The sequence below is a fragment of the Seriola dumerili genome, unplaced genomic scaffold, assembly GCF_002260705.1.
Source record: "Seriola dumerili isolate Sdu_G_001 unplaced genomic scaffold, Sdu_1.0 BDQW01000432.1, whole genome shotgun sequence".
NCBI classification, from domain to species: Eukaryota; Metazoa; Chordata; class Actinopteri; order Carangiformes; family Carangidae; genus Seriola; species Seriola dumerili.
Window position 1 is genome coordinate 1,928,721 of NW_019174687.1, and position 25,613 is coordinate 1,954,333.

The 25,613-nt window shown below is 40.1% G+C and overlaps 2 protein-coding genes across 7 annotated transcripts in view; both read right to left on the minus strand.

Annotated features, from left to right (window-relative positions):
- Positions 1–15,745, minus strand: part of depdc5 (DEP domain containing 5) — a 35,314-nt gene extending 19,569 nt beyond the window's left edge. For 4 of the 5 annotated variants that reach the window (XM_022761889.1, XM_022761888.1, XM_022761884.1 and 1 more), the window contains exons 1-30: positions 15,566–15,745; positions 15,113–15,180; positions 14,929–15,016; positions 14,756–14,802; positions 14,056–14,141; positions 13,896–13,979; positions 13,764–13,813; positions 12,253–12,322; positions 11,765–11,843; positions 11,585–11,646; positions 11,408–11,477; positions 11,237–11,309; positions 11,042–11,145; positions 10,860–10,934; positions 9,736–9,870; positions 9,551–9,612; positions 9,401–9,474; positions 9,240–9,309; positions 9,097–9,136; positions 8,124–8,244; positions 7,815–8,038; positions 7,493–7,693; positions 5,714–5,849; positions 5,527–5,618; positions 4,066–4,125; positions 2,848–3,031; positions 1,714–1,874; positions 840–960; positions 441–608; positions 65–287 (exon numbers count right to left, since the gene is read on the minus strand). In XM_022761889.1, the coding sequence (XP_022617610.1) occupies positions 65–287; positions 441–608; positions 840–960; positions 1,714–1,874; positions 2,848–3,031; positions 4,066–4,125; positions 5,527–5,618; positions 5,714–5,849; positions 7,493–7,693; positions 7,815–8,038; positions 8,124–8,244; positions 9,097–9,136; positions 9,240–9,309; positions 9,401–9,474; positions 9,551–9,612; positions 9,736–9,870; positions 10,860–10,934; positions 11,042–11,145; positions 11,237–11,309; positions 11,408–11,477; positions 11,585–11,646; positions 11,765–11,843; positions 12,253–12,322; positions 13,764–13,813; positions 13,896–13,979; positions 14,056–14,141; positions 14,756–14,802; positions 14,929–15,016; positions 15,113–15,170 (3,018 nt within the window). In that variant the 5' untranslated portion in view covers positions 15,171–15,180; positions 15,566–15,745. The remainder of the gene's footprint in view (positions 1–64; positions 288–440; positions 609–839; positions 961–1,713; positions 1,875–2,847; positions 3,032–4,065; positions 4,126–5,526; positions 5,619–5,713; positions 5,850–7,492; positions 7,694–7,814; positions 8,039–8,123; positions 8,245–9,096; positions 9,137–9,239; positions 9,310–9,400; positions 9,475–9,550; positions 9,613–9,735; positions 9,871–10,859; positions 10,935–11,041; positions 11,146–11,236; positions 11,310–11,407; positions 11,478–11,584; positions 11,647–11,764; positions 11,844–12,252; positions 12,323–13,763; positions 13,814–13,895; positions 13,980–14,055; positions 14,142–14,755; positions 14,803–14,928; positions 15,017–15,112; positions 15,181–15,565) is intronic. The other variant, XM_022761885.1, reaches the window with a different exon arrangement.
- Positions 15,746–17,279: 1,534 nt separating this feature from the next.
- On the minus strand, positions 17,280–23,364 carry LOC111233924 (ras-related protein Rab-36-like). 2 transcript variants are annotated; one of them, XM_022761845.1, is made up of 11 exons: positions 23,304–23,364; positions 22,510–22,590; positions 19,858–19,949; positions 19,677–19,751; positions 19,379–19,480; positions 19,202–19,266; positions 19,034–19,085; positions 18,539–18,620; positions 18,363–18,453; positions 18,134–18,247; positions 17,280–18,034 (listed from the first exon to the last, which is right to left on the minus strand). In XM_022761845.1, the coding sequence occupies exons 2-11, from the start codon at positions 22,582–22,584 to the stop codon at positions 17,973–17,975; spliced, it is 810 nt and encodes a 269-aa protein (XP_022617566.1). In that variant the 5' UTR covers positions 22,585–22,590; positions 23,304–23,364; the 3' UTR covers positions 17,280–17,972. The 2 variants fall into 2 exon arrangements, with proteins under 2 accessions (XP_022617566.1, XP_022617568.1); XM_022761847.1 differs by having other exon boundaries at positions 23,294–23,324.
- Positions 23,365–25,613: the final 2,249 nt, after the last annotated feature.

The window sequence follows — 25,613 nt, forward strand, 5'->3', positions numbered from 1 at the left end:
TATTAATAATATTTTGTAAATAATATATAATATATGAGTGTGATGTAGACTAGGAGAGCCTCACTCTGATGATCCTGTCGGAGCGGTGGCGTCGCCGGATGCGGTTGAGACCCTCCAGGAAGCGGATGAAGCCGTCCAGCAGTACCCACTCCCCGCTGCCGCCCACCCCAGCACCTGCTCCCTCCCCATAAACATCCCAGTGGCCCTCCCCATCTGCCACCCGCCGAGCCCCTCCAGCTGGCAGCAGGAGGAAGCGAGTCCTCCAGAACTTCAGAGAGTCAATCAAACTGTGGAGGCAGAGGAGAAGAAGAATGTGATGGGTGGACTTATATGCTTAACTGTATACATTGTACAGAATACTGTTGGAGGGCTCCTGAGTGAGTACATGCTCTGTGTGTGTGTGTGTGTGTGTGTGTGTGTGTGTGTGTGTGTGTCCACACCTGAAGTCCTCAGAGCCAGCGGAGCAGATGTACTGGTCCAGGTAGTTCCACTTGTACTCCTCCAGTCTCTCATGTCCAAACTCCACCCAGCACGACACAAACTGAGCATCAGAGTGTGGAGGACACAGACTGTAACTGTACTGGATCTGAGCTGACTCGTACGGGTACCTACACACACACACACACACCTTGAATATATACAGAGGCCAGTAAAAACATCCTACACCTGTACTTCTAAATACCTCCAGGAGACTTAGATCACACACACACACACACACACACACACACACACACACACACACACACACACACACACACACACACACAATCCACCTGGGAGGTTCAACATAGCATGAATGCAGATGTGTGTTTTTGTTGGACGTTGTCAGGTGCACTCACTTTGGCAGGTAGCGAGTGACAGTGATTATTTTGTCCTTGAGACAAACTTTGTGGAAGGTCCGGCCCATACTGAGCCAGTAAACACTCTCCTCCTCCTCTGCCCGACGCAGAGAGACCAGACCTGAAAACACAACAAGAGGACACACACAGTCACCACAGGTGTGTTGATGGTTCTCTGTTTTTCAATGGTCACAAATATTCATGTTATGTGACTGGTTTAGCTGGATCATAAAGTTGGGAAAGATATTTTACAGTGAAAATCCAACACCAGGCCAACTTTACTTCAAACATGTTCGTCCCTCAGCTGAAATGCAGCAGCTTTATGGAGCTGCTAAAAACAACCAGTGGTGGAAGAAGGATTAGTAATTACAAGTAAAAGACCTGCATTCAAATGCAAAAGTATTATCAGTACCTTATTTCCAAAACTCTGTTTATTGGTTTTTGTCCATGAAATGACAGCAGAGCAACGTGCCATCACACAATAAATGATAAACAACTGTGAACTGGACACCATCCACCCTCCCAACAGTACATACCTCCCCCCATAAATACAAGAAAATGACCTATAAACAACCAAAATAAATACAAACTATAACATAAAACATAACAAGCATAAAACCATAATAGAACACTCTGACAGTGACTATATTAAAACAAGACTTCGTCAAAACCTAGTACATGTCTGGACCACTTATGGCCAATGTATGAAATTAAGGTCAGTGGTATTTCAGTATGAAGCCTTGTTTTCAGTTCTCTAATTTGGCCTGTTACTGCATTACGTGTTAATACAAAAAATACTCTTGGTAGTATTCAGACATTTTCTAACAATGGACAAATCCAATAATGTATGGGATTTGAAAAAACACACAGTTACCTCTGGAGTAAAGAGGGCTGCTGCCGAGCGGTGTGGCCACAGCAGGCTGTGGTTTCCTGTTATTTGGCTGGACGATGATCTGGTAGCCCTGCATCAACCTCTGACAGATAAACTCCTCAAAAACCTGAGACGCGCTCATCACTGGAGCTTCATCCTCTCGTCTGAGGAAGAAAACATCGATGACTAATGTTGGTCTAGAGAACTCATATCTGCAGCAGTTGATGATATGCAGTTTTCACTGGAAGTAATTATATGTGATTCTCCTTATTGTCCTTATAGAGGAGGTACGTAAAAAAATGTTTTTTGTAATGCTTATGTTATTTTTCCTGCTTCGAGAAAATGTATAAAAACATTGTGAAGAGCACTGATTTAACTCATACTTAGTTCTAGTGTCGTCTTAGGAGAATAATAACTAAAAAAAAAACTTTTTCTTGTAACTAAAATAATGATGCTAAAATCACTCAGTTTCAGTTTAGTTAAATCTTACATTAGAACACTTATTTCATTCTTTTCAAACTAACTAATTTTTGGCCTCACACCTGAACTGCTGAGCTGCAGTATCTGAGTGGAGACTCTGTGCGCAGCTGCTGAGCTAGTGTCTACCGATAGCCTGCATGTGAGGCGTTTAGGGGATGTCTGTAAATTGTAGCTATGGAAAATATCCTGGGTTACACTCCCCTTCAAAACTGCATGAGTTTCTGCATGCACATCGATCACACACTGCCCCATCCACCACCACAAGGAAATTCTCCACCTGGGGTTAAACACTGGACAGTGCTTATTTCAGCCCTGAGCAGCGTGGATTCTTCTCTTTAGGCTGTATGTAGCCTCCGAGGCAAAAGTCAGGACCAAAGAGAGCACTCACTCCACCACTTGCTGCTAGTCGTTAAGCTTCCTGCTGTGAGTACACAGTAATAACAAATGTGACTCAGATCATTATATTGATAATCCTTTTGGTAAGAAAATCAACCTGAATCTATAAAATCGAGGCGGCAAAAACTTTGCCTTTTAAAGGTGAGCAGGGCCTTCAGTGGAACTGACTCCCTTCTGTGTGTGGATTTATAAACAGCTGAATGTTTAGCACACAGTGACTGGCTATAGACAGTTTTATTGTGAAGACAGGATGTTGTCTACCTCTCCAGGTCACTGTGTGGCAGCAGGTCGTAGCAGCCTTCGGTGTAGTCGTTCTGCAGCGTCTGGCGATCGGGGAAGTAGTCGGTGGTGAGGGGCAGGCAGGCCGGTGTGGTCAGAGACTTCCAGTCCACCCCCACCGTGCAGCAGAAGCTGGGCACTGTCGGGGGTGCAGACAGCAGCAGGGCTTCAGGAGCACCCCCACACACACACACACACACACACACACACACACACACACAGACAGACACAGACAGACACACACACGCAGACACAGACACACACACACAAAATCCCCACAAAAAAAGACAAATGCATGTACCCAGAGTGGAGCGGTACATGTGTGTGGGGGGGCAGCACAGAGGAGTGAAAAGAAGAGTAGAGAGAATGAAGTGATGAAGATGGAAAAGAGTGAAGATGAAGATACAAACAGAACATAAAAAAGAGAAAGTACAAGAGAGGGGAAGAAAAAACAAGTCAAGTGTTATTTTTACTGGCCTGATGATTCCTGGGGGGCTGTGGTTGTGCAGCAGTGATCAAACATGCAGATTGTGGCCCAGTCTGTGATCAGCGTCACTCAGAAGCAAGTGGAAAATGTGTCCTGAGCTCAACAGAGGTGTGAATAATGAAGTGACTGAGTGAATTTAAGCAGAGATATTACATCATGCAAAACATTCAGATGGTGAGAAAACTCTCAGTTCAAAACACTGTGTGGAAGAGAGAGAGCTGTTTGACAGAAGCACCCTTAACAGTCAAATCAAGAGGAATACACTACACACACCGCCATGCAGGGATGAGGCTGGTTGAAGGCAAACAGGTCATGTTGTAGGAAAATTATGGGAGGCCTAATTAATCAGAGGATTTAACCTGGTGACATTTAATCAAATTAATTAAGTTACAGATCAAAAGGAGGAAGCCCAGAGGAAGAGACAGATAAGAAACAGAGAAAGAGAGATAGAGGGAGGAGAGGAGGGTAACCCCAGACCACATGACCTGTAAGAGTCTTTTATACTTGCGACCCCTGGAGACAGACGCCCAGTGGAGAAACCTGCTTGCTGAAGCTGAATAAACCCTCACAGGTTAAAGACACCTCTGAAGGTTTATTGCATAATGAGTTTGGTAATTATTGAATATCTGCCTGATCACGAGGTAAATGGCTTCATGACAATGTTTGTGATCAGTTGACATGTCTTTCCTTTTGTGAAGGAGAGATGGACTCACTTGGATTGGCACCGATGAGGGAAAAGTCTTCAAATGAGGAGCCATGGTTAGTCAGAGTTCCTGTAAGAGTGATAAGAAGTAAAGAAAGAGCAGCAATTATTTTCAGCGTTGATAAATTATTTTGGCTATGCACTGTTGAAAGGATTTTTAAAAAGTTCCAGTTTCTCAAAACCGAAAGTTATGACTCAAAATATCTTTTTTTCTTTATGTAGAATCATATATAACCAAGACAAACAGCAAATCTTCACATTTCAGACATTGGTACCAGCAGATTTTTGGGATTATCAAAACAGTTATTTAATAATCAATTATCAAAATAGTTGATTAATAGTTGCAGCAGTAAAGTTTTACTTAGTTTACCGAGGACAGAAAGAAATCACCCATATATCCAAGTTGATCACTGACTAACAGAACATGAGGAAGTCTGTGCTCCTTTTTTCTGGGGTGAGTGAATTTCTAGTATTATCTTATTTATATGTTACCACTAATTAGCAGGTATCAGTGTCTGGCTTGTTGGTTTAGCACATTTACTAGCTAATTACCTGGCAAATGAATTAGCCTTCAAGCAAGACGGCCAACTATGCTAACGATGCTAACTGGAGCATATACTTGTCACAGTTATTAAACCGGCATGAACCGAAGTCTCAGCTCCACACATGCTCCGCCTTTTTGCCCATTCTTGGATTAGCTGGGAGTTAGGGGCGGAGTCAGGCACTGCCAAGATGACAACGGTGGAGCAGCTCACTGAGCTTCAAAACCGCTCTGAGGCTACATCTATCTTTATTTACAGTCTATGAGTGAAACCTGATAAATTGGATCAAGTGATCCCACTTGAGTCACATCAGTTCAGTCTGAAGACTACATGCTTGAAAAAAAAAGCCCATCATTTCTCACTGCTTCAGTCAAAATGGCTCACAAAAACATTGTCTTAAAAAACCTCAGACATTTTCTAAAACAGCTGGTCACCATAGTTTTTAGCCATCTTTACTCAAACAGAACTCAGCAGTGCAGTAGTGCACTTTTCTGGACTATTTTCAGCAGTGGATTAATCCACATTTGGTGCTCTGGTGGGTATTTGAGGCAACAGGATGGTGTGTGTGGGACTGAGTCAAAATAAACTAGTGTTTATGTTCATGGTGATGAAGGAACATGTCACCCATGTCTACTGATATCTTTTCCTAACAACAATGCTCTATGGCACAGAGGAATATGATATATCAGGCTGGGAATCCACACACAGGTAAGTAGATTAATTAATTCAAGAAAAATATATAGAATATTGCCAGTGTCAATGATATTGATATTTATGTCTTCATTACTTAATTGGAAAAATGACCATGAAGTTAATCAGCCACAAGTCTGGTGTGCTTCTTATTTCACTGCAAACAAAGCAGAACAACAGAATAATCATATGAGGCAGGGTTAAAATACTAAGTGTGTTTGAGGAACTCTGTTTATCACCACTGTTGTTGCTCCCTGGACTTCCTGTGAACTCATCCATCCCTCCACCAATGTACAGGCCATTGTCTCCTGCTTGCCTGGAGGTTGTTCGCCTTAAATAAAGATACACATAAACACTCATCTCACTGTCTGTGCTCCAAGCTATTTACAAAGGAATTTCTTCTTTCTGATGGTAGGTGAGTCTAACCTTCCAGTGGCCTCGTGATAGGCCAGCTCCAGCAGTTCAGCGGAAGTGTGGGCCGGGTCTCTCTGCTGGCTGCCCTGAAGTTCAGCCATGTTCTGTCTGGTCTGGTGATGGATCTGTATCGCCTCTCCAGAAGGACCTAAAGAACAACAGTGGCACATACTGTTACATACAGTCAGCTGCTTGGATCAAGGCCAACAGTACAGCTATAGACTCTGGCTCTTACTTCTTTACAAGGTAGCTAGAGGAGGTTCTCTTCTGATTGACTGTTTTCTGAATGATCCAATAAAATTATAGCAGATTTCAGGTAAAAACTCAGAGAAACCAAATCCTGAAAGGTTGGATAGTGGGTCCAGGTGGGCGGGGCCTGGGGCATGGCTGAGGGCAGTGACTGTTTTGTTGTGACATCACAGAGTTCCAGAAGCCCTGACGGCTGGTTTTAAGGCTCAGTTTCTGAATACAGGCTGTGTGCATTTCTCTGTGGACTGAGGCTTTGATACTTTCACAGTATTAATATAGAACCTAGACCTGCTTTATAATCAAACAACACATGGACATCTACCTTTAGACTATATGGACCTTTAAAACAGGCCAGTAGTTGATCATGATTTTTTATATGAAGGATTTTTCTGAGCAGAAAACAGAGACCACTTTATATATGACGACTTCCACACTACACCCAAAGTTTCACCACCTCCCTCCCTACGATATATCTGGACATCACAATCACTAAATCCCACACAAATTTTGACCTTATATCAAAATATCTACTGTGAATGATTTATTGCTCACTTCTGAAGTTATGAAACCCTGCACCATCTACCAGGCTGATGGGACACGGACAACTTGGCTTTTGTCATCACTTCATTAAATCATAAATTAAGATTTAATTAACCTCAAGCTTTAAATTTCCCCATATTCTTGTTTTCTGGGGAAAGGGGTAGAACCATGAGGAGGAGATGATTAAGTTAAATTTGGATGTATAGCAGAATGAGTGGTCTAAATGAGCAATCTCCAAAGACCCTGATCACAGTGTAGTGAGAGGTATCTTTTTCCTGTTGTTTTATATAGGTAGTAAGAGTTTTGTGCACTGTTCATGCAACCTAGGCACCTCAATTTTTTGCAGGAACGATTAACTCAGGTTTTTCCCACTGTCCAATCCGATGAATCAAGAGTTGGGCCTTCTCTTGGAAACAACAGTCATGGAAGAAAAACTCTTGGTGCCTGCTGCTGGAAACCTGGGGCTGTGACTTTACCAACTGCAGTTACTATGATCTGAACAGAAACAGCAGGACTGGAGTTGAATCAGTGCAGATGAGTTGTTTTCATTATTTTAAAAACTGTACTGTACTGTATGTTCAAGGATACAGGTCATGGTTTGTGTTAAGCTAATGTTAGCTCACTTTCAACATCAACATTCAGTGTCTCTCTCAGCAAGCTGCAAGACATATCTGAACAAACATTCCAGGTGAAGCTCCTGGATCAGCTGGTGGTCCTCCCTGTGATCTTTCCTCTTTCTGAGGGTCTCAGGTTCCCACACAGACCTGTTTCCCTGTGTCCAGTGTCTCAGCCTCAATCAGAGTCAGAATGAGTGCCCTCTTCCTGTAGCCTTTATATTAAGTGCAGATCTGTGATCTTACTTCACAACAAAATCACAGTAAGGCTAAGGGCAGGTGATTCCGTGATTGCAACCTCCGAAAAATGCAGGGCCTGATCGGGGGCACCTGAACTAGTTCAGATAAATTCTTAATGGCAGGGGGCGAAGTGTTAGTGTCACCTCACCAATGGGGAAGGTGTGCATCCAGCGCCGGCGGTTGGAGGTGAGCTTCATGGGCATCCTGGAGGGTGTGAAGGGGTTTATTAGCGCTCTCTGTGGGGTGTAACCTCCTGGACGGATGTGCAGCGTCGACTCAGCACTTCCTACTGTGAACCTGCCCGGGGCACTGGAGTCCCGCTGAGAGTCCATCATCTTCTCCAACAACTCTGGACAACAGGATAACAGAACAGCAATAAAGATGGAGCATATCAGCTTCCCCGGACTAATCCAGCTGGACTGGTTCTATGATCAGGGCTACAGGTCCAGACTAAACCTCTGGATAGTTACCTCTGGTGCTTGTGTATCCCAGAGAGCTGCTGACTTCATACTGGGCAGGAGGCATGCGGGGTATCAGTAGCATGTTTGACACCGGACCCAGACTATCATCAGAGGCCAGGCTCCGCTGTTCCTCAGGACCCCCAGAGCGTACAGGAGGGGAGGCCCCTATGCCTGCGCTGACGTCCACCGAGCCCCAGCTCTTCCTCCCACTCATCTCTTTGTCCCGACCCATCCTGAAAGACACAGGGTTCAACAGGAACTGGAACTGTCTCCATTGTGTTTAGTCTAGAGTTTCGTGCCATGCAAAGGGTCAGATACCTGAAGTTGGTGCTCCTCTGAATTCGAGAAGGACCAGGAAGTCTGAACACCTGAGCGTCATAGGCGTCATAGTCCACCTGGATAGGCAAGCTGTTGTCAGAGTCCTTTGGAGCACACAAGGCTGAGAGAGAAAGGTCGGTGTGAAGATGAAGTCAGTTTCTGAGTAAGTGGTTCTCAACCTTTTAGAGTCATGCCCCCCCCCCCCAGAATAATCAAGTTGGTACAGGCGACCTCTGCTGCCTGCTGCTTTCGAGGTAGTAAAAAGAATTTTTGACTCCTGAGTCCACTCATTGTATCAATGCACAGGGAAAGTCAAGGGGAGAGAGAGAGAGAGAGAGTGAGAGTGAGAGTGAGAGACAGAGACAGAGACAGAGAGAGAGAGTGTCTCCCCCTGCTTTGTAATAAATAATAAATAATGCTCTGTTCGTTTTAAAAGATAGGTTTAATGTGCTGCAAGCTCTGTGGATTTGATGTGTTGCTTGACTTTTCTCCCCGACCCGCCAGAGTCAACACTCACCACTGTCTCTCAGCTCTGTAGGTCTCCCTCCCTCCTGACATCAAAAAAATTTGCAAACACTTGTTGGAACCAGCACCGGCGCCTTGTGTTCCTCAGTTGATGGCATTGTTGTGGGATTTTCAGGTGACCCAGAGACACCTCCTGTTGACCCGAGTCTTGAGCTGGAATATTTTTTCTGAGAAGCCATCGCTCCCATAGTTGTTCCATGTGAGAGCTAAAAACTGGCTATAGCTGCTTGGCTAGGCTCCATACTATGGCATAAAAACCACAAAATCAGTTTTTTTTTTGTGTGTGTGTCCAATCATAAACTTATGTGCAGCACACTTTAACTCTCAAATACACCAAATAAAATCTCTTCTAAGCCAAATGCGACCCCCCCTTGGGGGCCAGGACCCCAGGTTGAGAAACACTGATCATGCTTCAAGAAATGAAAAAGATGTCAGAAAGATAACTTACTGTGCGTGTCTTTGCTGCTCTTGAACTTTTCAGCATGAATCTAGAAATAATTGTAATTTTAATGAGACGTTAAAACAGAAAAGAAATATTTTGCTAAATTAAATTTTGAAGTAAAACAACAGAGCTGTGAAACGTGACGTTACCTTACGACCAGCCAATTTGATTCGAGGGGTGAAGGAACTACAAGAGTTCAGACTTTTTGAGGTGTAGAAACTACAGGCAAAAAAGATGGAAGCATGATATAGATCAGCTGATTACACATAATACTTGGTCTTTATTCTCATGGTGAATCATGCTGTCTTGCCTGTGGTTGATCCAGTGAGGCAGGTTGTAGTCGTCTCCCACACGAGAGTCTCCAGACGTCGTCCTGTTGTGCAGCTACAGAGAAGATGACACACATCTTTAGAAACACACAGCTACAGTGTGTGGCCTGATGCAAACACAGACACGTTACCTTGAACAGTGGTACTGCATGCAATGGCTGCTCCCCCATACACACCAGGTCTACCCCGATACCTTAAGAGGGAAAAGTATGTGTCACCAACATTATTTATCTTCATGCAATGATCCCTAAATTCTGTTAACAGGTAGATCTGTTCAGTTTGTGTGTTTGAAGTGTGTTTGTGTCGTCACACTCACCATTGTCAATCATTCTCTGTTTGGTGAGAATCATGAGCAGACGGTCCACCTCAAACACTCCCACCCCAGGTGTGATGACCACTGACATCTGTCCGGTGCGGTCGAAGTTACGGTTGATGTAGTGTTTGTCAAACACTGTGGGAGACACACGGTGACTGTCATCAGTGACTGAACTGAACCTGATGATGTTAAAGGATGAGCTCACGACTTGCTCATATGAAAAACATATTTTACTTGCTGAAATTATTCCTTCTCTTCATATTGGACATAAAAGGCCTCACAGTGGTCAGTGATAGGGACAGAATCCACAGAGGACACAGTCATTGTTCTGTGTAAAAATTGATCCCGGTGACATTGCACTATAAATTTAATTGGTTACAGACACTTGTCTATTCCAAATAGTAGATTTTAATCTTGTTGGTTAACAAGCGTCTGCTTTTGGTCAGGAAACAATTCAAAACAAGTCTGTCTAATATGTCTCTATGGAGTACACATCAGGTCATGCTGTTCACATTCACAGCCATGATCCATAACAGCCACCATAAAGTTTTGGCTGGCACAGCTCCTCTGTGTTTATGACAGTCCAAGAGGTCTCAGTACCTGAGCACTGAGAAACAAAATTAGTTGTTTAATTAATTTGACTTCCTGTATTTATGTTAAAAAAAATTGAACTTAAAAGTTAATAACAAATACATTTTTAAATGGATAAAAAGAAGAACTTTTTTACTCCAGTTTTTTCCAATGATTCAAATAAATCAACTGACTTAAATAATGAAATGAAACAAAATTTCAGTCTAATTATCAGGCTAATTAACATCTACAGCCTGGTAAGAAACATGGTGTAAGAAATAACCAACAAGCCATACGTTGGTAGCTGTGGAAATAAACCAGCAGTCTCACAGATGGTCACTACGACAAGTTCTATATAAATGTGTTATGTTACTTTTTTTTTTTAAAGAAATGTGTTCTCAGTGTATGCTCATATAGTTGCACAATGCAAACAACAAATCCTACAATGATGTTAACTAATCCTGACTGAACCAGATACCTGAATACACCTGCTCTTAGTTAGGGAACTTCCTCTCTTTCTAAGAACCATTCAGCTCTGGGATGAGTGTACGCACCGTTGAAGGAAAGGTTAATGGCCTCAAGGTAGTTTCCTTGAGCAGCAGTTGAATTATAACCCACAGGAAATCCATCTGGTGAGAGAGCAAATAAACATAAATAAACAAAGGAAGATCTCAGTTAGAAAAGGCTCCTGATTCAAAGATCCATCAGTCGGCCAAAAGCTGGACTCGTTCACTACCTGCTTCCTTCAGTCGCACCAGGACAGGATACTGGATGAACAGTTTCTTGATGGTGACCAGTAATGACGTCCACTCATCCCGCCTCTCATTCTGAGCCACGACCCTGATCACAAAACATGTTACGATTCATCATCCGCCACTGCTGTCCGGTCTGTTACTGTGTTCAGCATATAAAACCACATCAGTAAACTCACCTGTAGAAGTCTTCATAAAAACGCCCCTCGTGATCCTGTCTGATGGAGCCTCTCAGGATCTCGGGAAATTCATCTGAGGAGAACGAAAACTAAGATACAGAAATGTTTCCACACTGGTGCTGTGTTCATCTGTGTCATGACTCAATGTGATGATAAAGACAGAGGACTCACCTATAGTCTTAGCACTGTAGAACGTCCGTGAGAAAAGTACAACTGTCACCTCATGACTGCAGTTCTTCTCCTAGATTAACATTTGACAGTGATTTTGATTAGTAACTAATAATTAGTAATTAATGAATCATTAATGGGTTTAAGACTCACAAAAGTAAATAAAAGAAAATCACAAACCTTCCACTTTGCAAAAAGGTCAGACAGGAAACCATTTACAGCCTTCTCAAAGTAGAGATCACCTGAGACAAAACATTCAGGTAAGAATGTTCATGTCAATATGAGAACCTGTATGTCACTGGAAAACAATCACATTCAGCTCATAAAGTGTGAACGACCAATCAGAGAGCCCCAACTAACCATAGATGTCAAAGTCCCACATCTCACAGCTCATCTGGATAAAGATGTAGACCATCGCAGACGTGGATCTGAATACCACCTGTGTCATAAGATCATGTGACATTTCACACAAATTAATGACTAAACATAAATAAATGCTATGGTGAAGCACACACAGCTACATGCTCGCTGTTGATGAAATCATTAGTTGATCAATAGGAAGTTAGTCGACACCAATCACTGAGGATTTGCTGCTTTTCTCTGTTTTGGATTAAATGTTGTTTGGGAAAAAAGATGAATCACCTACTTTAAAGATATCTAAAATTTAAAATATTTGGGTTTTAGTATGAACTTCTGGGGTCACATGATGGTCTAGTTATGGTCTAGACTAAACTGCAATTCCTTGTTAAATGAAAATATCAAATCCAAACATTTTGAACACTTGGTCCAAGTATTAACAATCATCATGTGTGACCAGCAACATCAACATCTGCCATCTGAACACTTACCCTTGTGTCTTCACTGATGTAACCACAGGTCACTTTCTCTCCCTTCACCCACAGTTCACTGGCCTGAGCTCTAGAGAATCAGAAACATCATAAGAACAAGGTGAGGGAAGGTTGAGTTAAAACACCAAAAACTCTTATCAACAGACCATTTACCGTTTTCATTTTTCATCTTCAATTGACAGATTTTGTTATGTTGCAGTCCCTCACCAGTCTACAGTCAGTTCCCCGTAATGATAAAGTGGAAACAGAATTCTTTTTGCAAATATATTTAAAAAAAAAAACCTGAAATATTACATAAGTATTCAGACACTTTGCTGTGACAGTTGAAGTTTAGCTCAGGTTCCTCCATTTCTCTGGATCATCTCTGAGATGTTTCTACACCCTGACTGGAGTCCACCAGTTCAGCTGATTGGACATGATGTGTGAAGACACACACCTGTCTATCTAAGGTCTCACAGCTGACGATGCAGATTAGAGCAGAAACCATGAGGAGGAAGGATCTGCTGCAGAGCTCAGAGACAGGACTGTGTCGAGGATCAAAAACATTTCTGCTGAAGGTTCCTGAGAAGAACAGCGGTCTCCATCATTCTCCCATGAAGAAGTCTGAAACAACCAGGACTCTTCTTAGAGGGTAGGGCTGCACAATTAATCGAAATATAATCAAAATCACAATATGGCCAGGGGCAATATCCAAATCACAGGAGCTAAAAAGTTTTTTGATAAAAGGTAAAATGTGCCACATTGTTGTGCATTGTTAGCAGCATAAGCACTGGGTTGCTACAGAGATGCCCTGCCTACAAATTATATTCTCCAGGCATAAAGGAACATGTTTGTTTGGACTCAACAAAAATCACATCATAATTTTTTAATTTTTTTCAGTGAAAATGCAAAAACAATCATTCCAACTGAAAATGTGACTCATATCACAATTGCAATATCTGCCCAAATAATCATCATGTGTGGTTTCCTCCAGACTCTGAGAATTGAGGCCAGAAACTTAAATCTTGCTTTCATCAGACCAGAGAATCTTGTTTCTCTCAGTCTCAGTCCTTTAGCTGCTTTTTTACAAATTGTCACTGAGGAGAGGCTTCGTCTGGACACTCAGCCCAGATCCGTAGAGTGGCAGTGATGGTTGTCCTTCTGGAAGTTTTTCCATCTCCACACAGGATCTCTGGAGCTCAGCCAGAGTGACCATTGGGTTCTTGGTCTCCTCTCTTACCAAGACCCTTCTCCTCTAGAGGACTCCGGGTTGTTCCAAATTAATTGAGTGAAGATTGATGAGGGAAAAATTATTGTTTTTTTTATTTTAGCATTAGGCTGCAACATAACGAAATGTGAAAAAACTGAAGGGGCCTGAACACTTCCCGAATATACTGTATGTAAATGTCCACTTTCTTTTTTAACCTTTACCTGCTCCCTTTGTCCTTTTTCTTAACCTTTACACACTTTGTATGCTGGTCACTCTAAATGCATTTATGCAAATGGAGTGTAGATGAAATGTATGCTCATACCTGATTCCAGCAAACTCCACTTTCTGCGTCACATAAGCACAGGTGCTCACCTGGAATAAATATTGTGACAATTATATCCTCATGTGCTGTTACACAGTATTACACAGATATACACACATTCACATACCCTACCAGACTCTTCTTCAGTCTCCACATGTCTCCTCTGCCAATGTACTGGTCCTTGAAGGTCAGCTCCACCAGGTCCAATGTCACATCCTACAAACACAGAACTATGAGAGATTCTCTTTCACTGAGAGGTGGAGGAGCTGCAGAGGACTCACAATAAACATACCTTAGGGTCGACAATGTTAACAATGACATCCTGGTATGCACGAAGTTTGAAGGCTTGTGCGACAGTCTGATCCACACTGATTGTCTCTGAATAAGAAAAAAATATGCATCATGGGTAGTGAACAGGCAACACAACTATCACAAACATTTTTTCATTAATACAATATCAAAACAGTTGCAGTTAATGTATATTTGTCCAATTACAGTAGATTATAAGAGTTAGACAAAATGACAGAAACATCCTATAATTGAACACAACCGATTGTAGCCTAAAAATGGCCTCAGAGTTGAATCTCTATATGCCAAGAAACACTGAACATAAGCATCACAAAGCCAGGATGTGTTGAAGGGCTGTTGTATTGGGCTGCATTAAACTGTGAGGTATTCCTGTTATGCTGTTGATTGTCCATCTCCAGCAGGGCTGCAACTAACAAAAATTTTCATTACTGATTAATCTGCCACTCATTTTGTTGATGCATTGATAAATTGTTTGGTCAATAAAATGACTGAAAATAGTGAAAAACACCCATCAGTTTCCTAAAGCCCAAGGTGACCCAAAGATATTCAGTTTAGTATCGAAAGAGACAAAGAAAAGTAGCAAAACTTAACATTTAAAAACCAAGAAATAAATAAATAAAAGCTTACATAGAGATAAATAAAGTTTAACTTGATCTAGTCTAATCTAATTCCTGATCATTTACCTTTCTGTAGGTCCTCTTTCAGACTCTTCACCTGCAGCAGCAGAGGACTGGGAATTTCAAAATAAACAACACCAGATTATAGGCTGAGTAGTGCAAAGATATGTAAATTGAAACACATCTGTTCAAGTGTGAAAACTACCCAACACAGCGATCCTTCTGCTATGCAAACTCACCTGTATTCATCTGTAGGGTGTGCAATCTCGATTATATCCCCAAGACTGACTTGAGGGAAAACTTTTGGGTTGACAACTAACTCATCATCTGCTCAGAGGAAAAGTTGATTTGAGAAACAATATCTTAAAAAAAATTTTTGAAAAGAGATGGATTTATTCTACTAGAAAACAAATTCTCACTTACCACTTCCACCAAAACCTTTCTTGTGCAGCACAAGCTTGTATGACTTGTTGGTCTTCATGATAAACCCCCTAGAACAAAATCACCACTTCATTTGTGAATTATCAAAGTTGTCAACAAACTAACACTATTTTCCTGCTATTCATAAACTCCTTTACTACATATAGCATAGTAATTCTGCGATATACTTGAGTCACTTCATTTCATTTTCCTTCAGTCTCCTACACTGTGGAGTGGGTAACGTTAAAAGTCTAAATTGTCCCACGATGACGACATGATAAAATAAACTGACCCCAGCTGCCTGTCAGGCTTTTAGAAAGGAATACTGCAAGGAATGCACGGCCTCTCAATAAATTCAAGTAATATATAGATATTACGTTAATTTGATTTTTAAGTATTCAATACATTCTTGAGGTAGAGTAGAGGTAGAACATAGTACAAAACATGTAGAAGTACCTGAGCAGTCTCTCCTCAGCTCATCAGATGTTGCTAGCCTAGCATGCAGCTAATTTGAGACTTGACTTACAGTTCGTTAAGTAAGTTACCGAACACTAGCAGCAGCCAGCCAAACAAATGCATACTTGCATTTAAAATACGCCCATATAGATTAAATAAATCATAACAAGCGTTTTTAGTATGGAGGTGTAAAGCAGTTCAGTAGCTAACTAGCTAACAATATTACTACTTCCTCCAAAACATGGAAACATGTGACTTGTTTGTGTAGCGTTGATCAAAGAGTGTCTTAGCGAAGCAAGAGGGCTCACTCCACTTATTTCCGTCTTCGCTTCTTTTGGAGGATTAAGACGTATGTTTTTTTCTGTATAACCCTATAGACTTACAAATCCCCCCAAATGATATACATATTATACAGTTTCTTTAAATTAAATATACATTTACATTTTATGTAAATCGTATTCTGACACTGTCAAGCATTTATATTCTTATGACATTAAGCATAAGCCATAGAGCGCTGGACGGGCTGCAGTTTGAAACCGACGCGAGCTCGAGAGAGTTAGTGTGAGCTTAAAGTGTAGCACTGAGGCTATCTTGTCACTCAGATGCTGTTACTGTGGTCACAGCTTGCCTGTTTACCATAATAACACATGTGTGGGCTCCTTATTTTATATATGCCACTCTATATGTGGATAGGTATAATACACACGTAAAATGTCATGAGCAGTTCGAAGCATCCTAATTTTAGCGTACTTGCTGCCTATTGCCAACGTGAGCAAACCTGAGCATTATTTCCAAATTTTTGTCTGAACCTGCTCCGACTTATCGGATCTTGTCGGGCTATGAAATCACTATGAAATGATGCAATATTTCATTCATGTTTGTTTAGACATCTGGATTGTACTTTTTATAAGACTGAACAAGAAACAGGAAAGCATAACTTATTTGTTCTACAGTTGCTCATATTGTATTACATTCTGCACTTTTACATATTGTGCAAAACAACACGTGATAAACATTGAAGAGAAAATTTTTTTTCTCTTATTTTGAATGTAAGGCTAACAATTTATGCAATACTGTTAACCTCCTGATTTTACGAGGGAAATTTCATATTCATAAAGCGAAATTCTTAAATTAAGTCCCTCATTTAAGTTGTTTCTAATTGATCTTGAACGTTACTTTAAATATCTCAAATTTGTTTCTAACAAACAGGAAGTCCATGTCAGCAGTTAATTTCTATTCTGATATCCTTGTCTTAAGAAACCTGTCACTTAAATGATAGGCCTATATTTGTCTTCATTTATTTCTGTATTTGTTTTAATTATTTTTCTTCTTTTTTGTTTATTTTATTTAAGAACTGATATGTCTGATTGTTTGTACATTTTCAAATTTAAATAAATAGAAGTATATAAAGATATTAGACATCTGGACCACTGCATCAAATAAAGCCAAACCTTGGTACATGTTCCATGTTTTTAGTAGATAAGAAAGCCCTCATCAGTAAGGGATACATTAGGTAGGCTATTATGATTTTGTGAGTTTTGCATAGCCAGACATCAACAGCTCAGTAAGTTGATAAACTATTTTATTAAATAATGGTAGGCTTTAACAAAAATACTGGTCTCATAAATGCACAGCTGCTTTCTCAGCTATTGCTCCATTATATCAAGATATTTCATCATAATGTGACTATTATATGCATTGAGTTAATAGCAGACTCATTTACACTTTTATTACTTGAAAGTAAACATACACATTTGGTTTACCTGCTCCCAAATTCCTACCTCTAAACTTTCATTAAGCTTTTATCAGTGTAGAGCCCATAATCAAATATTCCACAACAATACTGTAGTAACAAACACTATTACAGTAGTTAAAAAAGGGGGTTTCACAAGGACCAATGTTGGTCTTATGACCCAAGTGCGATCTGGTCCTGGCACCACCATCCACCTCTGAAATGATGGACACCATGGAATTTTTATTTTACAGAAACTGACCAATAATACAACATGAGAAGACCACAAACTAGACTGGTTGTAATGAGATGTGCTGATCAGACTCAAATATTAGTTATTATCATAGCATGATTTTATACTGGGTTTCTCTAGGTTTAAAAATTTGGTTTCCCTAAATACTTTTTTTGGACATTTGTGCTATGAAAATGGTCAAATTCATAAGATTTAGTATCATCAAAAAATAATCCATTATTGATGGCTTCAGTCCAATAATGATTGACTTTCAAGAGCACATACTGGTTGAACCTTCTGCAAATGTCAGAATGGCTGCCTAATGAATTAAGGAACGTAATGGAACGTGTCCTAAGGCATATTTCAGTCCAGTGGAACATGATCCATCAGAACACAGCCTGTCTGGCTCTGTTCTCCTCTACAGCTCCCAGTTCCTCTTTTTATCAGCAGCAGTTTCTCTTCATTTCTTGGGATGTGGCCTCCTCCAGTTTGGCATGATCTGATTCTGTCAAAACAAACATTGTTCTATATTTGTAGAAGACATTCATTATCATTATCATTATCATCATCATCTCTGCTTGTTAGGAGTTGAGCCATTACTTACTGATACCATCTCCTCGTCCGATGCTTGCAGGGGCCCCACCCTCCAGGTCCTTTAGGATGCACCTCTCAAAGGCCAGAGCTGCCACCCTGAAGAAAAACCCCTCAATATTTTCCCCTAAAGATAAGAAAGGTGATTTGTTACAGTGGCTTCCTGCTTTTCTTGGATGCATTGTATTTATGTTTTCTTAAAGTACAGCGACAACTGATTAGTGTGCGCTCTTGGTTTTTACCTGTTTTAGATGAAACAGCCCAAAACTCTGCATGCATTTCTGTTGCTATTTTAATGGCATCTCTTTCTGTCCTCTGTCTTTCCTCTGTGGGCTTTAGAACAAGGCAATTGGGTGCTAGAAGAAAAATGTGTCTGTGAAAATTTGTAAAATATACATATCATTTAAAACATACTCACCAGCAGGTCGTTCTTAGTGCCAACCAAGAAGATGAAACAGGAGTCATTCTCATTTTCTCTCATGGCCTCCTGCAACCACTGGCTATGAAAACAAAACAATAAATCCTCAAATTATCATAAAGTGCAAAAAATTCATTTGGAGTTGCGTTTCTGGCCACTTTAATTAATATAAGTCCAATATTCAATCTACTATTAGTTTCTGTTCTAAACCAGCTTCTGAGAAAAATATCTGTCTCTTTAGCTGCTACATAATCCACTATGATCAAGAGCCAGTCTTTGTCTGTCTGCTGTTTACATTCTGGATAGATGGTGTACAAAGGGGCAGTCACAGCTTTTTAGATGAAAACAGCTCCAGGTGCTAGAAAGCTTTGTAGAACCTCAGCCCACTGAGGTGTACTGATTTCAGCTGGTAAAAAAAATATTACTAGGCACTAGTTAGTTAATAGTGTTGGTTATACCTGCTTCAGAATGTTGCATTCTTATAACTATACTTACCGTGTGTGATCCAGGGACTTAATGTCTGCCATGTCAAAGACTGTGATGATGACTGGAAAACATGAACAATATATGTAGTTTAACTAAGCTCAAATGTAAAATGCTTTCACCTAACATCAACATACAATCTTTTCTTTTTAAAAATGGCTTATGACAGCAGCTTCCTACCCTGAGCTCCTCTGTAGTATGCAGATGCAATGCACTTGAATTTTTCCTGCCCAGCAGTATCCCAGCTATAAAAAAAAAAATGCAATTACCGATCAACATGGATGTCAAAAACACAAAGCACTCTTAAGGTCACATCTTGTACAAGCAGCATTATTTATTTAAATTCAAACTACTCACATCTGAAGGGAGAAAGGGACTCCAGATATTTCAAACCTCTCAATCTCAAAGTCTACTCCAATGGTGGCCTTGTAGTCTCTTTCAAATACATTTTTACAAAACCTTCAAAGGCAAAAACAAGTCAAGGTTTTTTCTTTTTGCTCATGGTGTTCAGAACTGCAACAGTCCCTAGATCAGTCAGTACCAACAGAGCATAAAGACAAAGACTTTTTACATGCGGTTTTATTATGATTTTATGTAGTGTTGTGTTCTCTACATCAGATATATACTATAGGTTATGTCTTAATGGATGAAGTACCTATTAATGAGGCAGGTCTTCCCCACATTGAGGTCACCAACAACCACCACTTTTGACATTTTCTGTCGGTCCCACCTTTAAAGAACACAACTGTTTTTTTCATCATTGAGGGAGACCTGATTTAAATGCGATGTTCAAGCAAAACAAAGAATGTCGCTTCAACCCAAAGCAGGACACTCACGGCTGATGCCTGGCCGCTCTGTCATTACAGGCTTCTTTTGCCTGATTGTCCCAGTCCTTCTTTAGCTGCAGAGAGGCCTCAGGTGTGTAACACTGAAAACAACAGGATCATATACAACTGACATTAGCAGTTGTTACTCTGAATACATGTTATAACAATACAAGGTCCACAGCCATTAGTGATGCTGTACTTACTGTAGGCACAGCAGTGCTTTGAGCTAAATGCCAATGTCAGGATACCAACATGCTCACGATGACAATGCAGATGTTAGGCATCTAAGATGTTTACCATCTAAGTCTGATGGTTATTATGTTAATATTTACTAATTTACATCAAACTGAAAGTACAGTTGAAACTGAGGGAATTTCACTAGCTTTGCAGATTATTTAGTTGTAAACCAACGTGCTGGCAAAACTAAAAGCTTGATCTGATGATGGCACTAGATGAAAAAAGTGAAAGGATCACCAAAGGCATAACAGTTCATCTTGAGGGGGACATGAATGTTTGTACCAAATTTCATGGCACTGAATTCCAATTATGTCAACTTCAAGGTGGTGCTAACCCTAACCCAGAGTCAGGGAGATTTATCTTCTGGGGACCATGAATGTCTGTTCAAAGTCATTTCAGTCTAGATCTAAGATGTGGACTAAATCATAGACATATAGGCCCTGTTCAGACCTGGTATTAACATGCATCTTCAGTGATCCAATCACTAGTGGTCAGCTCTAAGTTTGTCAGTTCACATCTGGATAAATGTGTCTCCAGTGACCACCTGTGATCAGATCTCACTTACCCGCTTTTTAATGCAAATAAACAGGTATGTGTTGTTGTTTTTAGCCAATCAGACAAACGGGTCCATTGTCAATGTGCTTGTGTGTGTTTGAGTGAGAGAGAGAGAGAAAGAAAGAGAGAGCGCAGAGCACGGAGGGGTCGAGTGAATTAATGCACTGCACACAGATCTTACAATGAAATCAGGTTTTATCCATTTGAAATAGCAAAATATTTTGGGTTAATTATAAACTGTGTTGGATTAATCAGACTGAGACAGAGGACTTCAGTAGAGTAGTTGGTCTTTCAGTGTGGCCCAGGACACATTCATGTTCACACAGCTAAAAGAATGTGGACACATGTGGTCCACACCACCTCCAAATGTGGTCTGAGTGATCCAATCTCAAATGTGTCCTCAATGCATCTTGTGTGTTCACACCTGGACTTAGAGCTGTCCACTTGTGATCGAATCACCTGAGATGGTTGTTAGTACCAGGTCTGGACATGGCCACAGACACTGCCATTCTAAAATATATCAGTTATATATGCAATTTATCCTGAAATGTACTGCTGCTGCATTAATGTACAGGTCAACAAGTGTCTTGGTGGATATTGTTTGATGCTATGTATAGAGAATTCCTTCCCAAGTCCACTGTAACTGGGTTGGAATAAATTGGGTTAATTCAGATCTATATTATAAAAAACCAACTTAAGATGTCTGGGTTAGAGAGCTATTAAACTGGTCACTTTGGCACTGCAACATCTAACAAACAACTTTCACTTTGGTTTTCAAACCCAGAATCACATTAGTTCATTAGTGTGGGTGTATTTTTATGTCACCCAAAAAATAGAGGCAGGCATTGCTTTACTTTGGCCTAGTATTAATACATTTTACTTGCAATATTCAGCATCTATGATTTCAGACTTAATGACATTTTACATGCCAGTTAAAATGGAAGATGATCAGTTAATCCAGCTAAACCTGATTGTAAGACTGATTTAAAGGAGATATTAGTTACAATAGTTTTTGCTATTGCTAGTCAACTTTAGCATCAACAAGTGTTTACTTACCAGTTGCTAGTTCAGCATCAATCTTAATTTCTTCACTCAACACCAGCTGTCTCCAGCGGTGGAAAGCACAACAATCTTAACTTTTGTTTTGCTTCTGTCTCTATCGCTGACTATTCGTCTAATGAAGTTAGCAAACTAGCCAACTAGTTCGTCTCATCACTTTCCGATACAGTGTCAGTGTAGCAAGCAGAAGTAGCAACTCAGAGGACGTATTACAACCTCTTGTATTGTAAACACAACAATGCAAGACTGGTCAGTAAACAGCTGTTAACGTTGGCTATGTAGCAATGGCAAAACTTGCAAAATAGCTCCTTTAACTCTGCAGCAGAAGAACAGCAAAACAAGAAGCCAGTTTTAAAGTCTTACATATTTAACTACATTCATGACCATTTCAGAGACTGAATCTAAATAACATGACTTAAGATATGTTTGCAATATTCCAAAATTTCTGGCATGTTTTCTCTAATATTGGTTAGACAGTTGCTCTGAGAACCTGTTAGCTGACCCCATTAGAGACCAAAGATAGAAAACATCTTAGATTCCTGTCTAAATAAAGTCCCTTGACGTAGCACTTGAAGAACATTGAGTGGGCAGCAGGGCATACTGACAGAGGCTTTGATTGTGTACCTGACTGCAGCAGCACATAACTACCCTGAGTGCTGTGATCTGATTTAACATTCTGAGTGTTTGGTAGAAGTCACACTTTTCTAATACATTTAACTTCCTCTGGACTGCAGCCCCTGCTATTTTAACTACAGTGATCTAACAGTAACCATTGTCACCACAGTATAATGACAGAAAAAAAGGCTGTACCTTTGGGAATTCACAGATGGCCCTGTCTCTGCTGATGGGTGGTGGGAACGGCATCATCCCATTCCTGTTATCCATGATGACCTGAGAGGGAATGTGTAACAGCAGCTAGCGTTTGTATAATTTAGTCTAATACAACGCCTTCTTGCAATGTATGTCACATGTTCTCTGAACAAAATACCTTATTTTACAGCATCAGAACCCACAATCTTATTCTCATTTAGCTTCATTATCTTCTCAGACAGACACAGTTGGTTAATAGTTCACTAGTGGCACAACATCTAATCAGAAACCTCTCACTGTGTGAGTGTTGAATTGTGGTTGGGACGTTAAAAACACAGATACACAGGCTCTTTTAAAAATACGCTAATGCTGCTGCAGCATGGTGAAGTTTTCAAGTACAAGGCCAAAATCTAGGTCTCTTTGCCTTCAAAATAAGAGTTGACAAAAGTTGAATCAAATTATGAAATTATATTTTCACACTTCTATCACATTCTATATTACTCCTAATGTGCTTTGTACAGATTGTATTTTTTATTTTCTCCCCCTGGCACAAAATCTCCATAAGCCTATCTTATATATTAATCGACATGAGGCTCGTAGACAACTATTTTAAGGTGAAGGTTCTGAACGGAAGTCTCGCCAGGTTTTCTTTACAGTGACGCTGTAAGCGACACGGCGACACAGAACCAACTCCACCACCTATTAATTCACACGTGTGAGCTTTTATTCTCTTCACAAAGACACTCCGTTACACTGCGGTAAAATCACCAACACTGTGACCGACCTGTACTCACCACAGACGAAGTATCCCCCGGGTTTCTCCGGCTAAGACCCTTGTTGCAGTTATGAGCCCGGACGTTGTCTGATGAGCAGCTCGTTACTATGGCAACCATACTATATCGCCCGTGTCACGTGATAATTGGATTTCTATTGGACGTTGTTAAACACACGCCAGGCAGGCAGGCAGAAAACATGTAACTTTCAAGAAATCCAAACAAAATGTAAATAAACTTACACTTAATTCATCAAATGTTACATCAGCATAATTAACACTGCTTCTACTTTTATCTTATATTCTCAGCATAAAGATATAACATTCAGTGTGTCCTCTTCTGTATTTTTACTATATTTCAGTATAGTAACCTACAGTGGTGGAAGCAGAATTTAGATCCTTTACTGGAGTAAATATAATAATAAGTTATGCATTAAAAGATCTTACTTGAGTAAAAGTATGGAAATGGAATTATCAAAAGGATTCACAACGTTTCCTTCGAGTGTTATCTATTATAGGATCATTATTACTGATGAATTCATGTGTAAGGAGTATTTTACGGTTACAATGGACAATGTGAAGGTGACTGAACTACTGTTTAGACTGTGGGGCAGTTTAGTTTGCAATAATGAATGTAATTTAGTCATGCACACGATTCTGTCTGAAAACCAATGAGACACTCAATAGAAATGAGTGTCAGCAGAATTATTTTAAATGACTCATGATTTAAAATATAAATATTGTACCTGAAACAAATGGATATGCATTGAAAACAGATGGCATGGTAGTGAAATTAAAAGGACCAAGTGGAGGGGACGAATAAGTAGAATAGTTGCATTGCACCTGTGTTGATGTGTTTAAAATACCAAATTTAACCAGCTTTACTTTCTCTAACTCCCTCCCAGTTTTACTGTGAATTCATTTTCAATTATTTTGTATTCATTTATTTTGAAGTTGTTCATCTGTTCCAAGTTTACGATAGTCAGCCACGATGGAGAATAAAGGTAGACTAATTGCACCACCTGGTGGTGTTATAGTCTAAATGTCAGTTTAGACTATAACACTAACAATAATGTCAGTCTGAGGTATATGTTATATAACAAAATGAAAGTTCCAGTTAAATTTATCCAGTTCAGAAATCTTCAATAAAAATCCAAGTTCTTTCTTCTTTTTAAATGAACTAGCTGTCTTTCAACTTGAAGTTATACATTTTTCCACATTAAAAAAACGAACTAATGCGACTATGATCTATTTATATGTGCTTTTCTAATTTCAAATAATTTTGAACATCTTAAAATGACGTTAGCAACGTATAATATATGTTTTACCTACTAATATCAAATTTGATCTTTTTTGTAATCAGTGGTATCATTACAAAATGTGTAGAGTATGAATGATTTCCATGATCCCAAACTGCTTTTTTCACCTTTAAACTCGCAACGCACTAGCTAAGCAATCTGCTTAGATAGTTAACGTACCTGACCAGTGACAAAGTCGACAGGCATATGTGTTACAGAAGACAGAATTATTTATATTTGACCTTCCGTTTTATGATACACAAAAAGAGAAAAAAACAACGGTGGAACACAAATAGGGGATTTAATTAAAAAGTACCTGAACGCATCTGGGTCATGTGTCTGTGAAGGAAATTCTGGCAGCGGGCGAGCGACGCGGTCAGCAAAGTACAAGAAAATCGATAGAAGTACTTGAAGAAAGAGGAGAATAACCGTCGTTTAAAGTAACTCCAGACGGTGTAGATTAGTATTAACTCGGAAGAAGATGTACTGAGAAAAGTTTCCGCCAGTTTGAGTGTCTGGACATTTGCGAATTTTGGATTAAAGCAAACTAAGGTAATGTGCTGTAATAACACTAGCTAGCTAATGATCACCGAGCCTTGCAAACCTCAGCTAAGATTAATGCGCCATGCTAGCTAGCCGACCGATGGTTACCATAATGTTATGAAGTTTGATTGATAAGCTAATTAAGCGGAGTCATGTAGTAACCCAACTTTTGCCAATTTAACCAACTAAATTAGCAAACCTATACCTCCAAATTAGAATTCTCTCAAATTTTAAGTAAAATATTAGAAATAAGTTATTGTGTGTTTTACTAACTAATTTAAGGGCTGCATTCACTCTTTAATCTCCTTGCACGGTGTAGCCACAGTGTTCGTGGTTTAACAGCACTGTGCTGGACAGGTGACAGGTGTGTCTGCAGTGGCTCTGAAAAGACGTTACAGCAGGAAAAGGGCTGAAAATTTGCAGATTCACCCAGGTGTATTTACACCAGTGCCGATAGGATACACTTGCTCCTACTGTACAGTAGGGCTGAA

Excerpts from the sequence above, each read along its gene's own strand:
- LOC111233924 (XM_022761845.1), bottom strand. The coding sequence starts at position 22,584 with ATGGATAACAGGAATGGGATGATGCCGTTCCCACCACCCATCAGCAGA. Across the intron at positions 19,752-19,857 it reads AGAGCGGCCAGGCATCAGCC|GTGGGACCGACAGAAAATGT; the intron begins GTGAGTGTCCTG and ends TGTTCTTTAAAG. Across the intron at positions 19,481-19,676 it reads AAGACCTGCCTCATTAATAG|GTTTTGTAAAAATGTATTTG; the intron begins GTACTTCATCCA and ends TTGCCTTTGAAG.